At 41.9% G+C, this 19,564-nt stretch overlaps 1 protein-coding gene across 4 annotated transcripts in view; it reads right to left on the bottom strand.

Moving 5' to 3' along the window:
• The window catches only part of BLNK (B cell linker), a 128,700-nt gene that overhangs the window by 6,813 nt on the left and 102,323 nt on the right, over positions 1–19,564 (bottom strand). For 3 of the 4 annotated variants that reach the window (XM_081954003.1, XM_081954000.1, XM_081954002.1), the window contains 10 exons: positions 17,917–18,007; positions 15,083–15,142; positions 13,628–13,653; positions 13,037–13,062; positions 12,063–12,173; positions 11,128–11,170; positions 8,274–8,307; positions 6,468–6,540; positions 4,558–4,588; positions 1,966–2,008 (listed from right to left, as the gene is read on the bottom strand). In XM_081954003.1, coding sequence (XP_081810129.1) covers positions 1,966–2,008; positions 4,558–4,588; positions 6,468–6,540; positions 8,274–8,307; positions 11,128–11,170; positions 12,063–12,173; positions 13,037–13,062; positions 13,628–13,653; positions 15,083–15,142; positions 17,917–18,007 — 538 coding nt within the window. The remainder of the gene's footprint in view (positions 1–1,965; positions 2,009–4,557; positions 4,589–6,467; positions 6,541–8,273; positions 8,308–11,127; positions 11,171–12,062; positions 12,174–13,036; positions 13,063–13,627; positions 13,654–15,082; positions 15,143–17,916; positions 18,008–19,564) is intronic. The other variant, XM_081954001.1, reaches the window with a different exon arrangement.

Raw genomic sequence — 19,564 nt, 5'->3', positions numbered from 1 at the left:
AAAAACAACAACTCACAACCTAATTTTGTTCAAAGGGTACCGTATTTTTCAGAGTATAAGATGCACCTTTCCCCCCCCCCACCCACAAAAAGAGGGTGAAAATCTGGGTGCGTCTTATACACTGAATGCAGCATTTTTGGTCTCCCAAAACCCCGTCCCCTTTGCAAAAATGGACGTGCGGAGGTTTGGGAGGCCTGCAAAGTGCTCCTGGGGGGCGGGGGCAAAAACGAGCGAAAAACGGACTGTTTTTTGCTCATTCCCACCCCCCCGGAGCACTTTGCAGGCCTCTCAAACTCTCTGCATGTCCCATTTTTCACAAAAAATGAGGTGTGCAGAGGGTTTGGGAGTCCTGCAGAGTGCAACCCCCCCCTTTTTAGTTTACCTCTTCAAAATCTTGGTGCGTCTTACGCTCCGGTGCGTCTTGTACACCGAAATATACGGTAGATAGTGACCTGATCATACACTATAGTTAGTCATTATACTATCTAAGTACAGCCAAATGAATAAATCATAATTGGCTTGGTTATGTGTGAATCCATTGATAATACCACTTGGCCTGCGAAATAAAGTTTAGTAGACTTATCTGAACTGTTCCTTACATTACATTCTGTTCATTAATTGTCAGAACACATGTACATGTGTTATCTTTAGAAAACAATAATGCATATACAAACATTGCAATGTTATTTAAACAGACTTTTAGTGTTTTGCAAGCACCGCAGTTCACCAAAAATTGGACCGTGATACACTAACAGGCTGGAGTGCAAATCCCACAATCTCTGTTTTCTGGGGCTAACAGAAATTTGTCAAAGACATAAGCCTACTCTTAAATTAATTTTTATTGATTAATCTAGCCTCCTTTTCTGTACTGTAAAGGTGGGAATAAATTAAACAATTCATTCCCAATGAATTAAACAACTCCAGGAAATATACAGGTCCTCAACTTACAACAGTTCATTTAATGACTGTTTGAAGTTACAACTTCCCTGGAAAAAGTGACTTATAACTGTTTTCCACACTTACAACCATTATACCATCCCCATGGTCATTTGTTCAAAAATCAGGCACTTGTCAACTGACTCATATTTATGACGGTTGTGTGTGTCCTGGGGTCATGGGATCACCTTTTACAATCTTCCAAGAAGCAAAGTCAATGGGGAATCCAGCTTCACTTAACAACCGTGTTACTAACTTAACAACTGCAGTGATTCTCCTGACAACTGCAGCAACAAAGGTCATAAAATGGGGCAAAATTCACTTAGCAAATGCCTTAATTAGCAAGAGAAATTTTGGTCTGAATTATGTAAGTCGAGGAACAGATAGAAATTATAGCTACTGGCTAGGTGAAAAAGGTTTTCTTTGTTCTTAAATTGAGAACATAAGGAATAGTCCTTTGAATCAGGCCCAGAATGCTGTCAAGCCAGCATTTGATCTCATATAGTGGCTCTGTCCAATAGAGGTGTTAGCCGGTTGCTTGGTTACTCCACTCCTCCTCTCCCCAGGACATTCCTGTTGTCCTTGGTTCCCACAGGAGAACTTTTTGTTTTGACCCCAGCTATCTATTTTCCCCCTCTCTGTCCCTTCTTCTTTGTGGCAACCCTGAAGCCTCCAAGATGGCCTTAGCCAGGCTTGCTTCAGGGTTGACAGGCTCATCAGAAGCATCTAAAGAGGCCAGGAATATGGTCCTCTACTCACACTGTTGGTATTAATATTTATCTGTAGAAAGACAGAGAGTCTATTTGTCTTACTATTTTAGCCAATGCAGTATTTGCAACATTTCTCTACATTCCCAATAAAGCTGTCTTTCAACTCACTGCTTGTTCCTACGTATTATTTATTGGAAAAGCAAGTTACTGGTAAGGCAATTCATAAGTTCTACCACTGCTACAATAGTATTCTCCATAGGAAAAGTGGCAACCGCCAGTAAAATTAGAACTTTTGAAAAGGAAAAAAAAAGTGATTTACCGCCAGCAATATTTAAGTGGTCTCTATCAGGTAAGCTTGGTTTCTACAATATAGAATTAAAGCAAATAAACGTAAATAAGTTTTATTTATACACTTTTTTTCTCAGACTTATGATCAACAGAAAGAATGTCTGATGCAACATACCACAATATTAAACATTTCCAATAATCGAATTCATTGTAGTGTAATAGATATTTATTGTTCAAGTACTAATGGAGACAGAAGAACCAAATACATAAATTGCATAAATTTATGTTGCATTCAATAGTGTTGCTGAGTACTTGCTCTTCTGCAGAAGCAGTTAATTTTACAGGTAATCTCATTTGCATTTACTAATGGGAAACTGAAGATGATATGGTAGGCAATCATATTGAAAAAAATTAGAATAACCTCTCTCAATCTGATGTCTCAAAATGTGGTAGATCAGGAGTGTCAAACTCAATTTCATTGAGGGCCGCATCAGGGTTGTGTTTGACCTTGGGGGGATGGAGTGGGTGTGGCCAGGGTGAGTGTGGCAGCTCGACATCATTTCTGTTGGGGACACCTGTGGCAGCCTGAGCGCTCTGCCAGTGAAAACAGGCTCCCGAGCTCTGTTTTTGACTGCCATAGCCTCCCGCAACCCTCTGCCAGTGAAAACGGAGCTCCGTTGTCACTGGCAGAGGATTGTGGGAGGCAGTGGCAGCCAAAAACAGAGCTCAGGAGCCTATTTTAACTGGCGAAAGCACTGCGGGCTACTCCTTTGGCCCCATGGACCAGATCTAAGTACCCCATGGGTCGGATCCGCCCCCCAGGCCTTGAGTTTGACACTCCTGTGGTAGATCATCAATGTCCATAAATCCCTAGTCAACATAGTTAGTATCCAGCTGAGCAATTCAAATGCAACCCATCCAGAGAGCATCGGGCTAGGCAAGATTGAAGGAATGTACAAGTCATTGGAATTGTTCATTTGGTTTGAAATGTTGACTTGTTTTCATTTGAGACATTTTGATTTGTATTTCAAAACACTGAAGATTCACTTTCAAGCTGTCACTCTAAATCGATTTGATTTAACCACATGAATAGGGGTGGGGTTTCATTCATTTGGTCAGGGCTACTATTTTGATTATTTGGATCACCCTTTTGATTTCCTTTACAAAAGCAATTGAAGCACCAAATCAATTTCTGAATTTGAGTTTTTTCTTGAATAAATTCAATCTGTATATTTTATGTAGCCATCTTTGAATCACATCTGGAAATTAAACTCTGCATAGGTCCAGTAGGCTAATGCATTTAGAATTATTGCTTTTGCTTTGCACTCTTACAATAAAGTGTACTGAATTTTATGTTTATTGTAGCAAATTATAGCTTGGGTACCGGGCAATTGTCTTATTAGCCCTTGCATACTTATTATGTTAGCAGTGGAATCCGTTCTGAATCATTACGTGTGTCTTTCCAAACAGAAAACAATTTAAATGTTTGGCAATTGCCAATATCAAGATTATAATTGATTCTTCAATATGAACAGAAATGAAATATATTGAAAAAGCTTTTTGTCCTGGTCACAGGAAAAAAAATGTCAAAATCCATATTAAGGAAATATCTTTAACAGGCCAACACAGAGATATAAATGTGCAAATTGAAGAACTCTACTACACTAGGTAGTGGAGTAACAAAGAAAATGCTCTAATCAAGTCAGTATGTTTAACAATATGTAATCCTGAATATTGATCACAGAAATGGGAGATTGGGAACCATTGGAAACAAGTATTGCAAGCAGTGCTTGTTTCTTCTATCCAACACCTCTTGGGATGATCTTGCTGCAACTGATCCAAATTTATACTAACTGACCACAATGAAGCAGTGGTTAGAGTGCTGTACTACAGGCGACTTCTGCTGATCACCAGCTGCCAGCAGTTTGGCAGATCAAATCTCACCAGGCTCAAGGTTGACGCAACCTTCCGTCCTTCCAAGATGGGTAAAATGAGAACCCAGATTGTTGGGGGAAATATGCTGACTCTGGAAAGTGCTTAGAGCGGGCTGTAGAGCACTATGAAGCAGTATATAAGTCTAAGTGCTATTGCTATTAACAGACATTACTGGTCTGTTGCTCCCAGATTTCATCTGAAACATTTGTTATAATAGAATTGTGCCATCGCTTGCCAATTCTTTTTGCTCTCATTTAATATCTACCTTGTTTCAAGTTGATAATGATGGCATCTATTAAAAGTAATGTTTATATATATAGATTTTGGGTACATTATGACACCTTCGCTATGTCTGCTCATTCCCTATGCTTGAATCAGTGTTTATTAAATAAAGCTTCCTATGATTCAGTCCTGCATTTTTCCCAGAGCTACGTCTAAATATTTTAGATAACGTTGAAAATTCCAGATCGTTTTGTAATGATTGATGCATTTCCAATAATACAAAAAAACCCCCCAAAATGATCAATGTAATTCAACAGAATGCAAAATAAATATATGTATATATGCACACACGTACTGTATATAAATAGATACATAGCTTGAACAAGATGGTGAAGATGTAATTAATTATTTTAGGTTACTTTTAGAATGGCTCTTCAGGGTGATGATTTTAAAAACACAAACTCACCGGCGGTATTGCAGGATTTATTTGCTTTTTTCTGTAAGAAAAAAAAGTAGGGGTGCAAGAGTGTTATTAAACTTGCCTTTGCTTTGCAGTCTTCTTTCTCATGATCCAATTTATGAGCACCCAAGTTTGGATGCCTATATTTCTTTACACAAGTCCTTCTCCTGCACGTCTTTAAACCAGGGGTCTCCAACCTTGGCAGCTTTAAGACTTGTGGACTTCAACTTCCAGAATTCCTTAGCCAACAAAGCTGGCTGAGGAATTCTGGGAGTTGAAGTCTACGTCTGAAGGTTGCCAAGGTAACTTACTTTCTGGAAACAAATACTGTGGGAATAAAACACCTCTAAAACCCCTCGAGATGTGTGTTCTGTTAAGATGCAGCCTGTTGTGCCTTAAAATGGCTTATACTGTACTGCTGTAAAATGGTTTCTACCGTGCAGCGCAGTGGAGTGGCCATGGTAACGTTTTCACAGTACTCCGCAAGGGAGCTCTCTCTGGTAAGGGGGAAATTCCAACATTAGAAATTACGTTTGGTCCGGACATTTCCCCCAATAAATAAATACCTGGGCAATGGCGGGTTATTGGCTAGTGCATGATAAAGTGAACCTAGGTAGCTCTGACAACCATACAATTTATAAACACAGGGTGTATAGTTTTTATTGGTGCAATCTGTGGGAATGCATTAGGCTTTGATTCTCTTCTGCAGAGAGTCCTTGACTTAAAACCAGTCATTTGGCAACTACAATGATGCTGAAAAAAAGTGACCTACAACTGGTCCTCATACTTATGATTGCTGCAAGTGTGCCCACGGTCACATGATCAAAATCTGGGCGCTTGGCAACCTGCATATATTTGCAGTGTCCCAGGGTCAGTAATTGCCATTTGCGATCTTCCCAGCTGGCTTCCAACAAAAGCAAAGTCAACAGGGGAATCCAGGTTTGCTTAATCGCTGCACGATTCACTTAATGGTGGCGTAGTGGTTAGAATGCAATGTTGCAAGCTAACTCTGCTCACTGCCAGGAGTTCGATTCCTTCAATCCTGACCGGCTCAAGTTTGACTGAGCCATCCATTCTTCCGAGGTTGGTAAAAAAGGAGGGCCCGGATTGTTGGGGGTCAATATGCTAACTCTGTAAACTGCTTAGAGAGGGCTGTAAAACAGTGTGAAGCGGTATATACTGTAAGTCTAAGTGCTGTTGCTATTTCCATTTCTGGATCTCTCCAAACCATTTTCAAGTTGGTTCTGTCACTGTCTTTCCTTCTGGCAACCCCAGCATCCTGGGGCGGATCAAGGAATGCTGGTGTCCCTCCCTGCAAGCAAATAGGACTCTACAATAATCAACTGAGCTGCCATCAGAGCAAAAAATGGCAGTTCCTAGAGTAAGGAAGTCCCCTTGCCTCTCTTTACACAGCAGAGGAATGATACGTCTGGCTAGTTGTCTATCTGGCTAACTCCATCGCAGCGTTTGCCTGTTTTTCAAACAAGCCAACTTTTTTTGAAATTTGAGCAATACTTCTATTAGGCTTCCCCACCTCCCAAAGGATGACATTGTACCGTGGGGTGGCCCTGATATCAGATCAGTCCAAGGAGTCCACAGACCCGTCCCAGAAAGGATAGGAATTATTAATATTAAAACAACGTTAGACATGATGAAACTTGATCAAGGTCCTACCTCCTTTTTAAAAAATGTACATCACAGACCCTGCACACTGCCTTCTCAGGAGCGCTTAAAATATACAAAACGTTTCTTTACATCTTGCCAGTCTATCAGAGCCATTAACTACTTCAATAACATGGTGTATTAAATGATTGCAACCCAGAACACTGTTTCTGGTAAATACTTCATTTAAGGATTACAAAAACTCCAGAACTGTTTTTATAGTGAGAAGGAATAATTTTTTTTAAAACACTTACGTGATCCTGGGAAATGGGGATGGAACATTAACAGAAGGAATTTTAAATTCTGCTGCACTATTGCTGCCATTATCTAAAAATCCAAACAGAGTAGTTAGTTCAATGCACCTGTTGGTGAACAAAATGTTACGTTTGTAATGTTTAGAATACTGCTACTATTGCTTTGAGTATAAGAAAGCCACTGAAAATCAAAACTGTGCAAATCCACTGACCAAGCTGTATTGGAAAAATCAGGAATATGTATGAATCTCCTTTTTCATAGGATTTGCCCAGTCCAGTTCAAAACACATACAATATTCAAACTTAACGCTCAAAATTATTACAGCATCTTGATAACGTAACATACAATAAAAATTTGATTTGATAGACAAAGCGAGGAGAAGCTGTGTCTATTAAAGCCAAACGTCAATTCAATTCCAGTTTACATTAACTGCACAAACATTGCTTTGTGAAGCAGTACAAATGCAATATTTAATTGTCGTATCCAAAGTCCACTGAATGCAAAACTTTGATAAAATCAAAGTTTTACCATATACCATCATACAGGATTTACTGGAAACAATTGGTGTATTATCCAATATACAGTTACAACTATGGATCAAAAATACAGAAACTTTCAAGCATTTCATATTATTTTGTCATTTGTGCAATGGCTCAATTGCAATACTTCACATTATTATTCCCTTAACGTGGTAGGGAGAGGCACAGGGAGAAAATGATTTGTTGAAGGCAGCGTTTCTCAACTTTGGCAACTTGAAGATATATGAACTTCAGCACCCAAAATTACCCAGCCAGCACGCTGCTAGGGAATTCTGGGAGTTGAAATCAACATATCTTCAAGTTACCAAGGTTGAGAAACACTGATCTAAAGTTATATTTGTGGAAAAGGTGAAATTCAAAGCAAAGATTCCACAATTGACATATTCTTATCTGCTACATCAGGGGTGTCAAACTCGATTTCGTTCAGGGATGCATCAGGGTTGTGTTTGACCTTGGGGGGCCAAGGTGGGCAGGCATGGATGGGATAGGCATGGCCAGCTTGACATCACTCCTGTCGGGGGCACCAAGACTGGGCTAGAGCGATCCTTCCTTCCTCCCTCCCTCCCTCCCTCCCTGCCTTCCCTTCCCCTTCCCTATTCATTCTCCTTCCTTGCTCTCTTCTCATCTTTCCTTCTTTTTCTTTGTCTTTCCTCTTTCTCCTTTCCTGTCCCTTCTTTGATGCTCAAATGCCCTGTTTTTTGCTGGCAGAGGGCTGCAGGAGGCTGTTGCAGCCAAAAACGGGGCCTGAGAGGGTTGTGTGCCTCTTGGGCTCTGTTTTTGCTGGCAGAGGCACCACGGGCCAGTCCTTCGCTATTTTCAGGGCAGCCCCATGGGCCAGATCTAAGCACCCCGTGGGCCTTGAGTTTGACATCCCTGTGCTACATTAAACCAGCTTTTGAAGCTAACATGAAACTACTGTTCTCCTGATGTTGTTGAGTACAATTTTCATATGGTTGTTTCTCATCACTGATCATGTTCATCAGGGTAGCTGAGAATTGTAGTTCAACAACATCAGATGGCCACAGGTTCCTCACCTGTTAAAAAATACTATAGCAAAAATGAAAAGCTTAAACGATTCTTAGAAAAACTCAGAAAGACCTGTCATCAAAATCAATGGGCTTTGATAGACAGATGCAACAGCTTTGTTTCTACAGTCACAGGATTACATGAAATGATAAAGTCAACATGAAACGCTGCTATTTGGAAGCATCTTTTGTGCTCCCAGTCATCTTAGAATCATTTGGCTTTAAGGCAGAATATTCTTACTTCCATCCATTTGCGCTCCAAGGACCTGTGGATCCTGAAATTAAAAGAGTTTTCAGATTATTTAACAGGTCTGGGCAAATGATAATCCAGGTATTAAGTACCTTGCAAAGGTACTTATTTATTTTTATTCTACGACTTAATGAAGATGTCATCATCAAATTAATGAGTTATAGTTCTATACAAAATCAATAAAAACATCAATAACCAGCAAAGGTGCTTTTTTCAAGAGGCAACTGGACTTTCTTATTTTTCTCTGAAGATGTTTCGCTCCTCATCCAAGAAGCTTCTTCAGCTCTGACAGGATGGTGGGGAATGGAAGGATTTCTTCAGAGCTGAAAAAGCTTCTTGGATGAGAAGTGAAATGTCTTCAAAGAAAACCCCAAAACCCAGTTGCCTCTTGAAAAAAAAAAGCTCCTTTGGGACAACCATGACCTGGATTACTGAGAATCTCCATAGACATCAACAAACAGCAGCATCAATATTTATTTATTTGTATCCTGCCATTTATTATTTTCCCCACAACAACAACAACAACAGCCTTGTGATGTGAGTTAGGTTGAAAGATGCACCCAGCTGGCTTTCATGGCTATGGTAGAACTAGAATTCCCCACAGTCTCCTGATTTACAGAACATAGAATAATAGAGTTGGAAGGAACCTTGGAGGTCTTCTAGTCCCCCTTCTTGAGCAGGAGACCCTATACCATTTCAGAAAAAATGATTTGTCCAGTCTTTTTTTGAATCCTCTAGTGATGGAGCACCCACAACTTCTGAAAGCAAGCTATTCCATTGGTGAGTTGCTCTCACTGTTAGGAAATTTTTCCTAGGTTGCTTCTCTTCTGTAGCCTGGTGCTTCAACCACTAGACCAAACTGCCTCTCATATTAAAACTAAAACCTTTGAAATGTTGAGGTAGTTAATTGATCCAATTGCTTGGCAGGTTAGTTTATGTACACAAGCTTAACTTTCAGAAATGCTTGCACATTTATGGATCTCCTGCATGAGCAGGTTGTCTGACTTTGCCCCATTTTGGGGAATCCTTCCATGCCTTTGCGATTGATCTGCTTACAAATCTCTAGCATCCCAGTGAGTTCAATGAATTCACCTTCTCTTGCCAAACTTGTTCCTTTCATTTTAATGTGAGAAGCTTCTGCTGGCTCCCCATTATGATTCGTTAGCTCACTTCCTGCCCTGGATAGAGTCAACACATTACCCATCGTTTTTTCAACTACCTTGGCATATTCCCTCTCAGCCATATGTAAGTCTATGAAGTTCAAGACAAGGAATCCTCTGAAATGTCTGATTTTAAGCTGGCTGGGGAATTCTGGGAATTGAAGTCCGCTCATCTTAAGATTGTCAAAGTTGGGAAACCTTGTGATGTACCTTCAGTGAGACCCACAGCATTATCCGAAGGAAGGTAAAATTTGGAGCCAATAAAATTCTCAACGAAACTACTCTATATACTACTGTAGGGAATGATACTTTTCAGAGTTTTTGAGCTGAACTGAAAGGGTGACATCCTCTGGAAAATAGCTTTACATGCTACAGAAAAAACCATTGTCAGCTAGAAAAACATTTGTTTTATTAAGCACTGTGTTCAAATGGCACCAAAATAAAAAGCCCCAATTAGTGAGCTTGGCCATACTGCCATCCAATCCCTATTTCGGAAACATTTAAAGCAGGATCGCTGGTTTCTGTTTAATCCAGCATGAACACTGTAATGGCTTTGCGGAAATCAGATTTTGAAGCATGGCTTGTTGTAGGTTTGAATTTCAGTTTCTATAAACCCTAAATGGCAGCTATTCCAGATCTGGACATAGGACATAAGTGTCTGAGGGAGATGGGCGATTAAGAAATATGAAGAAGTGTAAATAAATAAAAGTATATAAAATTTATAAAGAAGGTTTGTATGCATATATCTAGCATGAGCAAGACAAGGAACTGTAATTATCCTGGAATTTGGGCTAAACGTGTCATGGCTCCAAAATAAGCATGGACTAGAAGACCTCCAATGTCGCTTCCAACTCTGCTATTCTATTCTATTCTATTCTATTCTATTCTATTCTATTCTATTCTATTCTATTCTAGTCTAGTCTAGTCTAGTCTAGTCTAGTCTAGTCTAGTCTAGTCTAGTCTAGTCTATTCTGCCATGCCATGCCACCTGCGGAAACTCGCTGTGTCTTTATTACTTATTTATTAAGCAACTTCATATCGCTGTGTCTTTATTACTTATTTATTAAGCAACTTCATATCGCTACCCAACTCACACACAGGTGACTCCAGGTGGCTTACAATATTAAAATTCCACAACATAAAAACCCTACTTGCCCTCTGGTTGTAGCCACACAATCAAATTGACCACTCGATCATCTCCATTCATGGTCCCCAGGCCTGCTAGCAAACCACATTTTCAGAGCCTTTCAGAAGAGCAGCAAGTCAAGAGCCAATCCTACCTCTGGGCAACTGATGTTCCATAGAAAAGGGCCCACCACCTTTGAAGGCCCTTTTCCATGGTCCTACCAGATACACATTCCTACCATATGAGACCTGCAACATGCCCTGCCTTCCTATCCTGATGGGCTAAGTGGATGTAATGAGGGAGAGGTGGTCCTTCAAGCAGCCTGGCCCCAAGCCCCACAGTGCTCTAAAGGTGATAACCAGGACCTTGAAATGTACCCAGAAGTACATTACAGCTCCAGCAAAACTGGGGTTACATGCGTATTCAAAATTGTGTGGGCTGTTACATTCCAAAACAACTGAAGCTTTTGGATACTTTTCAAGGGCAGACCCATCTAGAACACGTTACAATAGTCCAGACTGTTCATACTGCATTATGAACGTGTATGTGAAATACTTACAGCTTTCGGAGAAGGACGGTGCCTTGGAAGTGGTAAAATGTTTCTGGAAAGGACAGAAAATATTTTAGTCTTTATTTTTCTTCTTTAAACAAAACTGCAATAAACTTCTTTCTAATGGTTGCTTTGAGGGGTATTTTTCCACTGCGGACTGAGCTGGGTTACCTAAAAAGGGGATATATTAAATTCAGTTCCTAAACCTGATGCCTTTCCAAGATGGAGAGTATATATTCCATCTCCTACAATAAAGCTCCCAGCAGCAGCAGCCACTGCAGCACGTTTCTATCTAGGGTTGATGAGAACTATAATCAATAGATCAGGTCCAGAAAGCTATTCTACTTTTACAAATGTGCTTTCAGCTCTAGTGATCCCCTACATTGAGGAAGTACATGGACTGTAAACTGGATTGGTCTCTCAGTTGGATAAAGACCAATGCCAGATCAGCACAGCTTGTAAAGCCTAGATAATTTTGATTCCTTATAGTAAAAGTGGCAGTTTCTTATGGTAAATAATTTATTTAGATGTGCTTCATGAGATCTAGTGTTGCTTTTTTTTTTAAAAAAAATGTCCTATCTGTTCTTCAAGGAGGCCAAATTTTAAATTGGATTCAAACTTCCTTACACAGGTGGCTGTATAAAATGTATAAAAACCTGACTCTTTCTAGCAGGGGTGTATTAACTATTAAGCAGACTAAGCACATGCTTAGGGCACCAGGCCCAAAGGGGGCACCACAAAGTTGAGAAATAATAATAAAAAAACCAATGAAGATTTGTACAATAATTACAAAGGAGACGGGCACCAAGATTTGTCAGTGCTTAGGGCACCAGTGAGCACTTTCTAGTCAAAGTAGAATGCTACTCACAAAACCACGTTAAATGCTCAACGTGAATTCTATTCATTAGCAACTTAGAGAAACTTCTTTTAAACTGAAAACTAACCTGTCTGATTTAAATGTATCTGATGCGAAGGGTTCTTTAGGTATGCTGCGTTCATGAGAATGTCCTCCAGATGGCCTCGAAGCTGGTTTGGGAGGAAGCGGCTTGGATATCCTTAGGGACAAAAAAAAAACAAAAACGAATAAACTTTCCACACAAGACTACGTTTCCAAATCATGTTCCTCACAGATGTTTGAAAGTTCTGTGTAGATGGAGGAATGGCAGAGCTGGGGGGCGGGGGGGGGGGAGTCAAAAAAGGAATCAGCCTAGAGTCACAAACAAAGTAAGTCCAAACCCTCTTGAATTCCATTAATCCATTAACGCTGAAATAGTGCTAAACATTAATTGACTAGATTAATGTGAAGTGCAAACATCCAAGGCCACACATTAAGTTCCAATTAAACTAATGTATTGCTGATGCCTATGCACAGGATTTTAGTCAACTAACAGTAAGCAATCTTCTGGTGATATGTAAGGATTAATGGAATTCAAGAGAAGTTGTATTTGGTGAATTTGTGCCCACGTAGTGACTCCAGGCTGATTCCTTTTTTGATTCCACCCCCTAGTCTCTGCCACTGTTTCTCCTTCATTCTGCCTCCGCCTCATACAGTTCTCCAAATATCAGTTGCTGGGGGATTATGTAGAATTAAAGTACCTAATTTCAGTGTGAAGATTTTGAATCAGGTGTTCAATATGACATGCACAATGTGCAGTCTGAGACATAGAAGCAGCACATGGAAAAAGCTGGGCTTATCAAAGAAGGTTATAGCCATATTCGAATTCTAGCATAATTACCTCTTGCTTGACCTCACATCAGCTATTTTGCAATACATCATTGTACTAAAATTCTGCTGTGTCGTAAAATTACAATTCTCTACCTTAGATTAAGACTTTTTTAAAGGAGAAAATAAATTGGGGAAATAACCTCTATTATGTAGCAACGTTTACCTGTAATTTCAGAGCGAACAGTAAGTTACCTGAGTAATGGAGGTGATGACTCCTGCTGGAAAAAAATGAATTAATTAGTATTCACAAATTGCATTAGGTTTTTAATTTTCTTAAGGAACATTTCCCCTAAAATGCCAGCTCTTGTCAATTTTGTAGGAGATACTGCGACAAGTACTTCATATAACTGAAATATAATGTCTCTTCTGTAGTGAATTTCAAAAGCAGATCAAATAAACATGTCAAATTTGCTGAGCCAAGCTTTTGCTACTAATATTTTACCCTAGAAAACTAATAAATATTCTTCACATATTTTTCTTTAAATTATTATTGCAAAACAGGTAAGATTTAAATGTGGTTGATATTCTCATCTTTCCCTAGAAATGGATCTCATTGGTGCCATTTTGGAAAAGGAGATGAAAATTGTGTTTGGCGTCCTTAAGCGCTATATAAAAAATGCAATTTTAAACATATTCATTATATTCCTCTTTCCTTTGTACACTCATGTACCACAAAGAGTTATTTTCCTCTTTCTGCTCTGAATAATTGTTCTTTTTCTTCACTGGTGAGTCTTTTAAAACACACACACACACACACACACACACACACACACACCATCTTACCTCTTCCTCAGGAATTTCATATACGTCTGCAGACAAGAGGATAGAAACAGAATTAAACCATTTCTGTGCAAAACTAGGCCCATGAATGACACAAAGATTTCATTTTTAGATTAACAGTGCAACCCTTTATATAAAGTCTGCAAGTTTTTCTTGTGATTTTGTAGATGTGAATATAGATATGCTTTGCCTATACCTTTTTCCAGTTAGGTTTTTTGATTCCCTAGTCCAGTGATGGCGAACCTGGGGAAGGCTAAAAATAGCTTTTAAAAAGGTGAACTCAGCTGACCAGCGCGCGCATGTGCGCTGGCCAGCTGACAGGGCAGCGCCTCGCGTGCCCTGACAAATGGCTCCGCATGACTTCCGGTTTGCTCGGAGGGTGGTTTTAAATGTTCCGAAGGCTTCAGGGAAGCCTCCGGACGGTTGGTCCCTGAAGCCTCCGTAGGGACTCTGGGGGGGCGGGGGAGGCTCTTTTTGCCCTACCCAGGCTCCTATAAAGCCTCTGGAGCCTGGGGAGGGCAAAAAAAGCATGTAAAAATGGGTGGGGGGTCACGCGTTGTGCACGCATGCGCACTGGGGGGGTTGTGCGTTGCATTATGGGTGCGGCACCCCCCCACACGACCCCCCTGCACCCCCCCACTTGTGGCACACGAGCCAAAAAAGGTTCACCATCGCTGCCCTAGTCTAACCTTGAGATTTCCTAGTGATTTCCAAAGACCTGCTTAGCTTTTTGAATCGGTCAAATTCTGAATCGGCAACAAAAGAATACCCCAGAAGAAGACAAGGGCCAACCACTTTTGCAATGCTACCCAGAAAACATCTTCAATGCAATAATCAGGAGTTGACTCAAGGGCATTCTTTACTTTATTTCTTAATGGATTGCTAGGAATTAAAACATTTTCATATTCAATGAAAATAATTTCTGAATAAACGGAACTTCAGCCTTAAGAGATGGCTTTGAAGAAAATATTAGATATTTGTAAGTTCATGCTAAATATATAATTAACATGAAATGCAACCTTTGGTTACATTGCCTTAATCTCTGTATCATTTCACTAAAGACAGGATATCGTGCCTCAGCCTTGGGCTTCTTTTATAATCCTGCACTCAGCAGCATCTGCAGAGTAAAGGACTCAAATCAGACAAGATGGCGGTCCCAGCAATGTGATCGAAATCCTGCCCCTTTGTACATATGTATGGTGCTGATGCATGTTAAAAGGGGAGGAGTTTTCTAGTCTGGTGCCTTGTATACAGCAAATGTCCGGAGTACTTATGAGGAAACATTCTTAAAACGTGTAACTCATTTCCCTTTTGAATCCTACTTTTCTTTAAGGGAATGTAACCAATCTGGTTGCCTAGAATTAAAGCCGAACTCATTTCCCATTTCCCATTGCATTTTTGCAATCAGTGGGTTGCAAAGTTTATCTTCTTGGGAAGATAAACACAAAATTTTCCTACCTGGTGTGGAAGATGATGGCACAGGACAGGGAGGCTTGGTTGATCTGTTCACCACGGGTGCTAAAAATGATCAAAGCAAAGTATTAGAGATCTCTGAGAAAGTCAAAATCCAGAAACACAGTTTAGCCCCGTGCTGATCAATTACCTAAGGTTTTACTTTTGCTCATTCCACTGAAAATTCAGATTACTTTTTCAAAAAGGGCGAGGGATAGGCATATTTTTGTAAATTCAGGCTGCTTTTTCAAAAGGCTGAGTGAAATGCATGTTTTTCTAATTTCAGTGGTCGTTTGTATGGACCTCTTTCCATGGGGATACGGGATCGTATCCTGCCCCATACATCCCTGCGACCAATCCGCTCTCACAGAGAGGGACTCCTCCGGGTGCCGTCCACTAGGCAGTGCCAGAGGGCGGCGCCCAGGAGTAGGGCCTTCTCTGTGATGGGCCCAGCCCTCTGGAACGACCTCCCCCCAGATATTAGGACAACGACTGATCTCCGCTCCTTCCGCATGAAACTCAAGACCCACCTGTTCCAACTAGCCGGCCTGGCTTAATTAGAACTCTCTAACCTCCCTGGCAATTTTAAACTGTAATTTAAATCTTTTGGGTATTTTAACTGTTTTAATTGTTGTAATTTTACTGTTATTTATCTTAACTTTGTGGCTTTTATTTCTACTTGAATTGTTAAATGTTGATGTATTTACCTCCTCCATGCCACACGCCTATATATTTGATTGTACGTCGCCCCGAGTCCCTTCACGGAGAGGGTGCGACTGATAAATCGAATAAATTAATTAATTAAATAAAAATATATAAGGACACAGTTGGAAAAATTCATATTTCCAAAAAAAGTGAAGGCTCATGCAATATCCTGGATGTAAAGGGGAAGGTACTTTCAGGAGAGTGCAGAAATAGAAATGTGACACCTGTCCACAGCTCCTGAAAGCAGCTGCACCTGTATGATCCCAAGTACTGATGCATTTTGAAGGACGTGTAGGTAGGTGCTATGAATTTCTCTTTGTGCTCCATAAAACACTTTTTAAATGTCTGAATCGAAGTAAACCCTAATGCAGTGACGGCAAACCTTTTCGGTACTGAGTGTCCAAACCACAACGCAAGTGCACGCCCTGGAACACCTGGTCTTCAGGTTTCTGGCGTGCGCATGCGCGCTGGCCAGCTAGCCTTTGTGTGCGCTGGAGTCCTGGAAACCCAAAGAGCAGCTAGCGACGGCACGGGTGCCCACAGAGGGGTTGCCATAGGTTTGCCATCACGGCCCTAGGGCAATATTTTTCAAACTTGGCAACATTAAGATCCCTGAAACTCAACTCCCAGAGTTCCTCACCAGCATAGGGAATTATGAGATTTGAAGTCTACACATTTTAAAGTTCCAAGTTTGAAAAACACTACCCTACAGCAGAATATATTACATACAGTACAATGAAAGTAACACGTCTGCCAAATCCCAAAAAATATCTTTTAAAAAGCTGCCAAGATTCTAGTTCTCACTGTTTTTATTTCTCACTAGCTGTACCCGGCCACGCACTGCTGTGGCCCAGTCTGGTTAAATGGAAAAGAAAGAAAAGAGAAAGCGCAAGTCCCCCAGCAGAGGCGGCCCCCGCATGGAAGTGAGCCACAGTGGCCCCTGCAAGAGCCGCCACGGAGGACGCTCCCACAGGCCCCGGCCTGGCCGAGCTGAGGAGGAGAGGAGGAGGAGATGGCCGCCGCCCCTGACCCGGCTTCCCTCAGCGGTGGCGGTGAGAGGAGGCGGCCTGTGTCCCCTGAGGAGCAGAAGGAGGAGAAAGAGGAAAGAGCCTCCCCTGGCGACATGGACGTGAGGCAGCCCCAGCTGGCTGCGGCCCCATCCAGAGATGCCATCACCGCTGCAGTCGCCGCCTCACGGGGCACCCAGCGGTCGCCCCAGCCCCACTGCGCCTCAGGCTGACACCGCTGCCGCCCCGTCGGAGCTGCCTTGGCGAGGCCATAGCTGGCTCCCTGTGAGGGAGGTGGAAAGCACTCACAGCCGGCCGGGCTGAGGAGACCCTCTGCCTCCACCTCCTCTGGAGCTCCACTGGGCTGGGCAGTGGGAGGTCGGCTTAAGGGTGGGAAGAGGCGGCCAAGGGATGGGGCAGGTGCTGCCCTGCTGCAGACAGCAAAGGCCTGGCGGGAGGGGAGGAGAGAGAGGGGAGGGGGAGGCCGAAAAGCTTTGGCTCCCCTTGGTGGAAATGGCGAAGCTCGTTGGAGGAGGGGCAGAAAGGGGAAAGGGTGCAGCCGCAGCCCAGCCACGCATATAAAGGGACCATTGGGACGAAGCTGGAGAGAGGCCAAACTGTTCCGAATATACTATACTCAAGAAATGAAGGCTATGGTATAGCGTGTGTTGCTTTTACGTCCAGCAGATGGCGCTGGTTTTCAAAACAGCAAGTTTTTACAAAAAGCATGTTTTTACCTGTCACAGGTGTGACATCTATATAATATACATATATAAAAACATGCACGTAGTTGAATGCAATGTTGTGTCAACAATTCAAAGCAATCGTTGAAGGACTTTCAGAGATTTGAGATTTTGAACAAACAAACATTACATTTTTATTTATATAGATAGAAGCTATTTTTTTACTTGGCCCTAATTTTTTACCCAGTCTTCTGCTCTCCCTTTTAAAGTCCTTGCCTTCTCATAAGAAAAGGAAAACTTAATATGATTTCAAAACTCTGATAACAGGTTGTTTTTTAAAACACACACACACACACACACCCTGTGATATTTCACATATTTCAGTCAATGCCCTAGTCACATCCCTGTCTTTCTGAAGTTGCAAAAAAAATCATCCAAACCTTACGTTTTTCAGATTGTGAAGTGCTTTCTTCTGTGGGTTCTATATAATTGTCTTCATCATCTTCATCATCATCAACTGGTACAACATAATCTGCCTACAAGAAAATGCAGCGATGACTTAATATTTGCATGTTTATTATAAGGCAAACAAATGCTTTCCTCTCTATGTTCAGTAAAGTTTTATGCATCTCCAAAAGAGCCACGATGGTGCAATGGTGAGAATGCAGTATGTCAGGCTAACTCTGCTCACTGCCAGGAGTTCAATTCCTTTGATCCTGACTGGCTCAAAGCTGACTCAGCCTTCCATCCTTCTGAGGTCAGTAAAATGAGGACACAGATTGCTGGGAACAATACATTGACTCTGTAAAACACTTAGAAAGGGCTGTAAAGCACTGTGAAGCGGTATATAAGCCTAAGTGCTGTTGCTAATGTTTCAACTTTTAAAATAAATGGAACTTAATGGTGTCCATTTTCTGACTCATCCAGGTAACCACGTTTTGACTATCTTGTCAAAAGCATTACCAGTTAATCTCATATGGAAAGGATCTATTTCCTGAATAAGAGATTGCTCTTCACTCTGAGATCTCATAGTGAGACATGCTTCTATCCAGTGACGAGCGGTGAGGTTTATGACTGGTGAGGCTGGTGACGTCATCAAACCGCGTCATCCGATCGCACGGGCGCAACCCAAATGGAGAAGTTTCTCTTCTCAGAAATGTCAGAAAGGGACAGACAGGCTCTCCTCCTCCCCCCCTTTCTAGCACTGATGATGTTACCTAGGCATTTTTTGCATCGGGCGAGCCCAGGATCCTTGCAAGGGGAATGGGACCACGTGTGCAGGCGGCTCCTCAGCCGCGCACAGCCTCAGATTAGCACAGCCGCAATCCCCTTCCCCTGCACACGTGGTCCCATTCCCCTCCTTCCTAAGCCAACATGAAGGGGACTGCAGCTGCGCTGATCTGAGGCTGGCATTGAGAAGCCGCCTGCACACGTGATCCCATTCCCTTTGCAAGGATCCCGGGCTCGCCCGATGCAAAAAATGGCGAGATCGGCACACTTGGGGCTGCTGCTGAGATGTCCAGGGAGGCTAAACCAAGCGGTGCTCCTCTCCCAGCCACTTTCATGGCTTCCCGGAGTAATTTTTTTTCATGATGAGAGTGGTGAGGCTCTGCCTCCCCTGCCTCCCCTGACTGCACGTCACTGCTTCTATCAGTGAATTCTGGTCAGCATATGGCCGCGCGAAATACAGCTTTTGAATGAACTAAAAAGCAGTCCCACTGTCAGCTTTGGAAGCCATATTAACACTGGATGCTTCCACACTGCCAGATTTTTGTGCCTGGGAAAGTAGGAGGGGGGGATTTAGCAGAGGGGATGTAGTTAGATAAAATAGCATTCTTCTTTTCAGTCAAGGTCAGGGTATTCCTGCATCTGGAGAAGGAATGGATGGAGTGATATCTCGAGTTGGGACAAATTGGGATTGGACGAGGTGATGGACTGATGGGTGCAGGGGGTGGTTTGGACTTTTGATTTACTGAAGGAAAGCCCAGAAATCTCAGATTCGGGTTTCCCCCAGATGTGCCTGTATACTTACTCTAATAAATGGGAGCTTTGAGAAAATGCCTGTCTCAGAGTTTCATTGGAGTTGGGGTTTT

The sequence above is a fragment of the Natrix helvetica genome (genome assembly GCF_964273705.1).
Source record: "Natrix helvetica genome assembly, chromosome: 5".
Taxonomy (NCBI): Eukaryota; Metazoa; Chordata; class Lepidosauria; order Squamata; family Natricidae; genus Natrix; species Natrix helvetica.
This window is presented reverse-complemented; position numbering and strand designations above follow the sequence as displayed.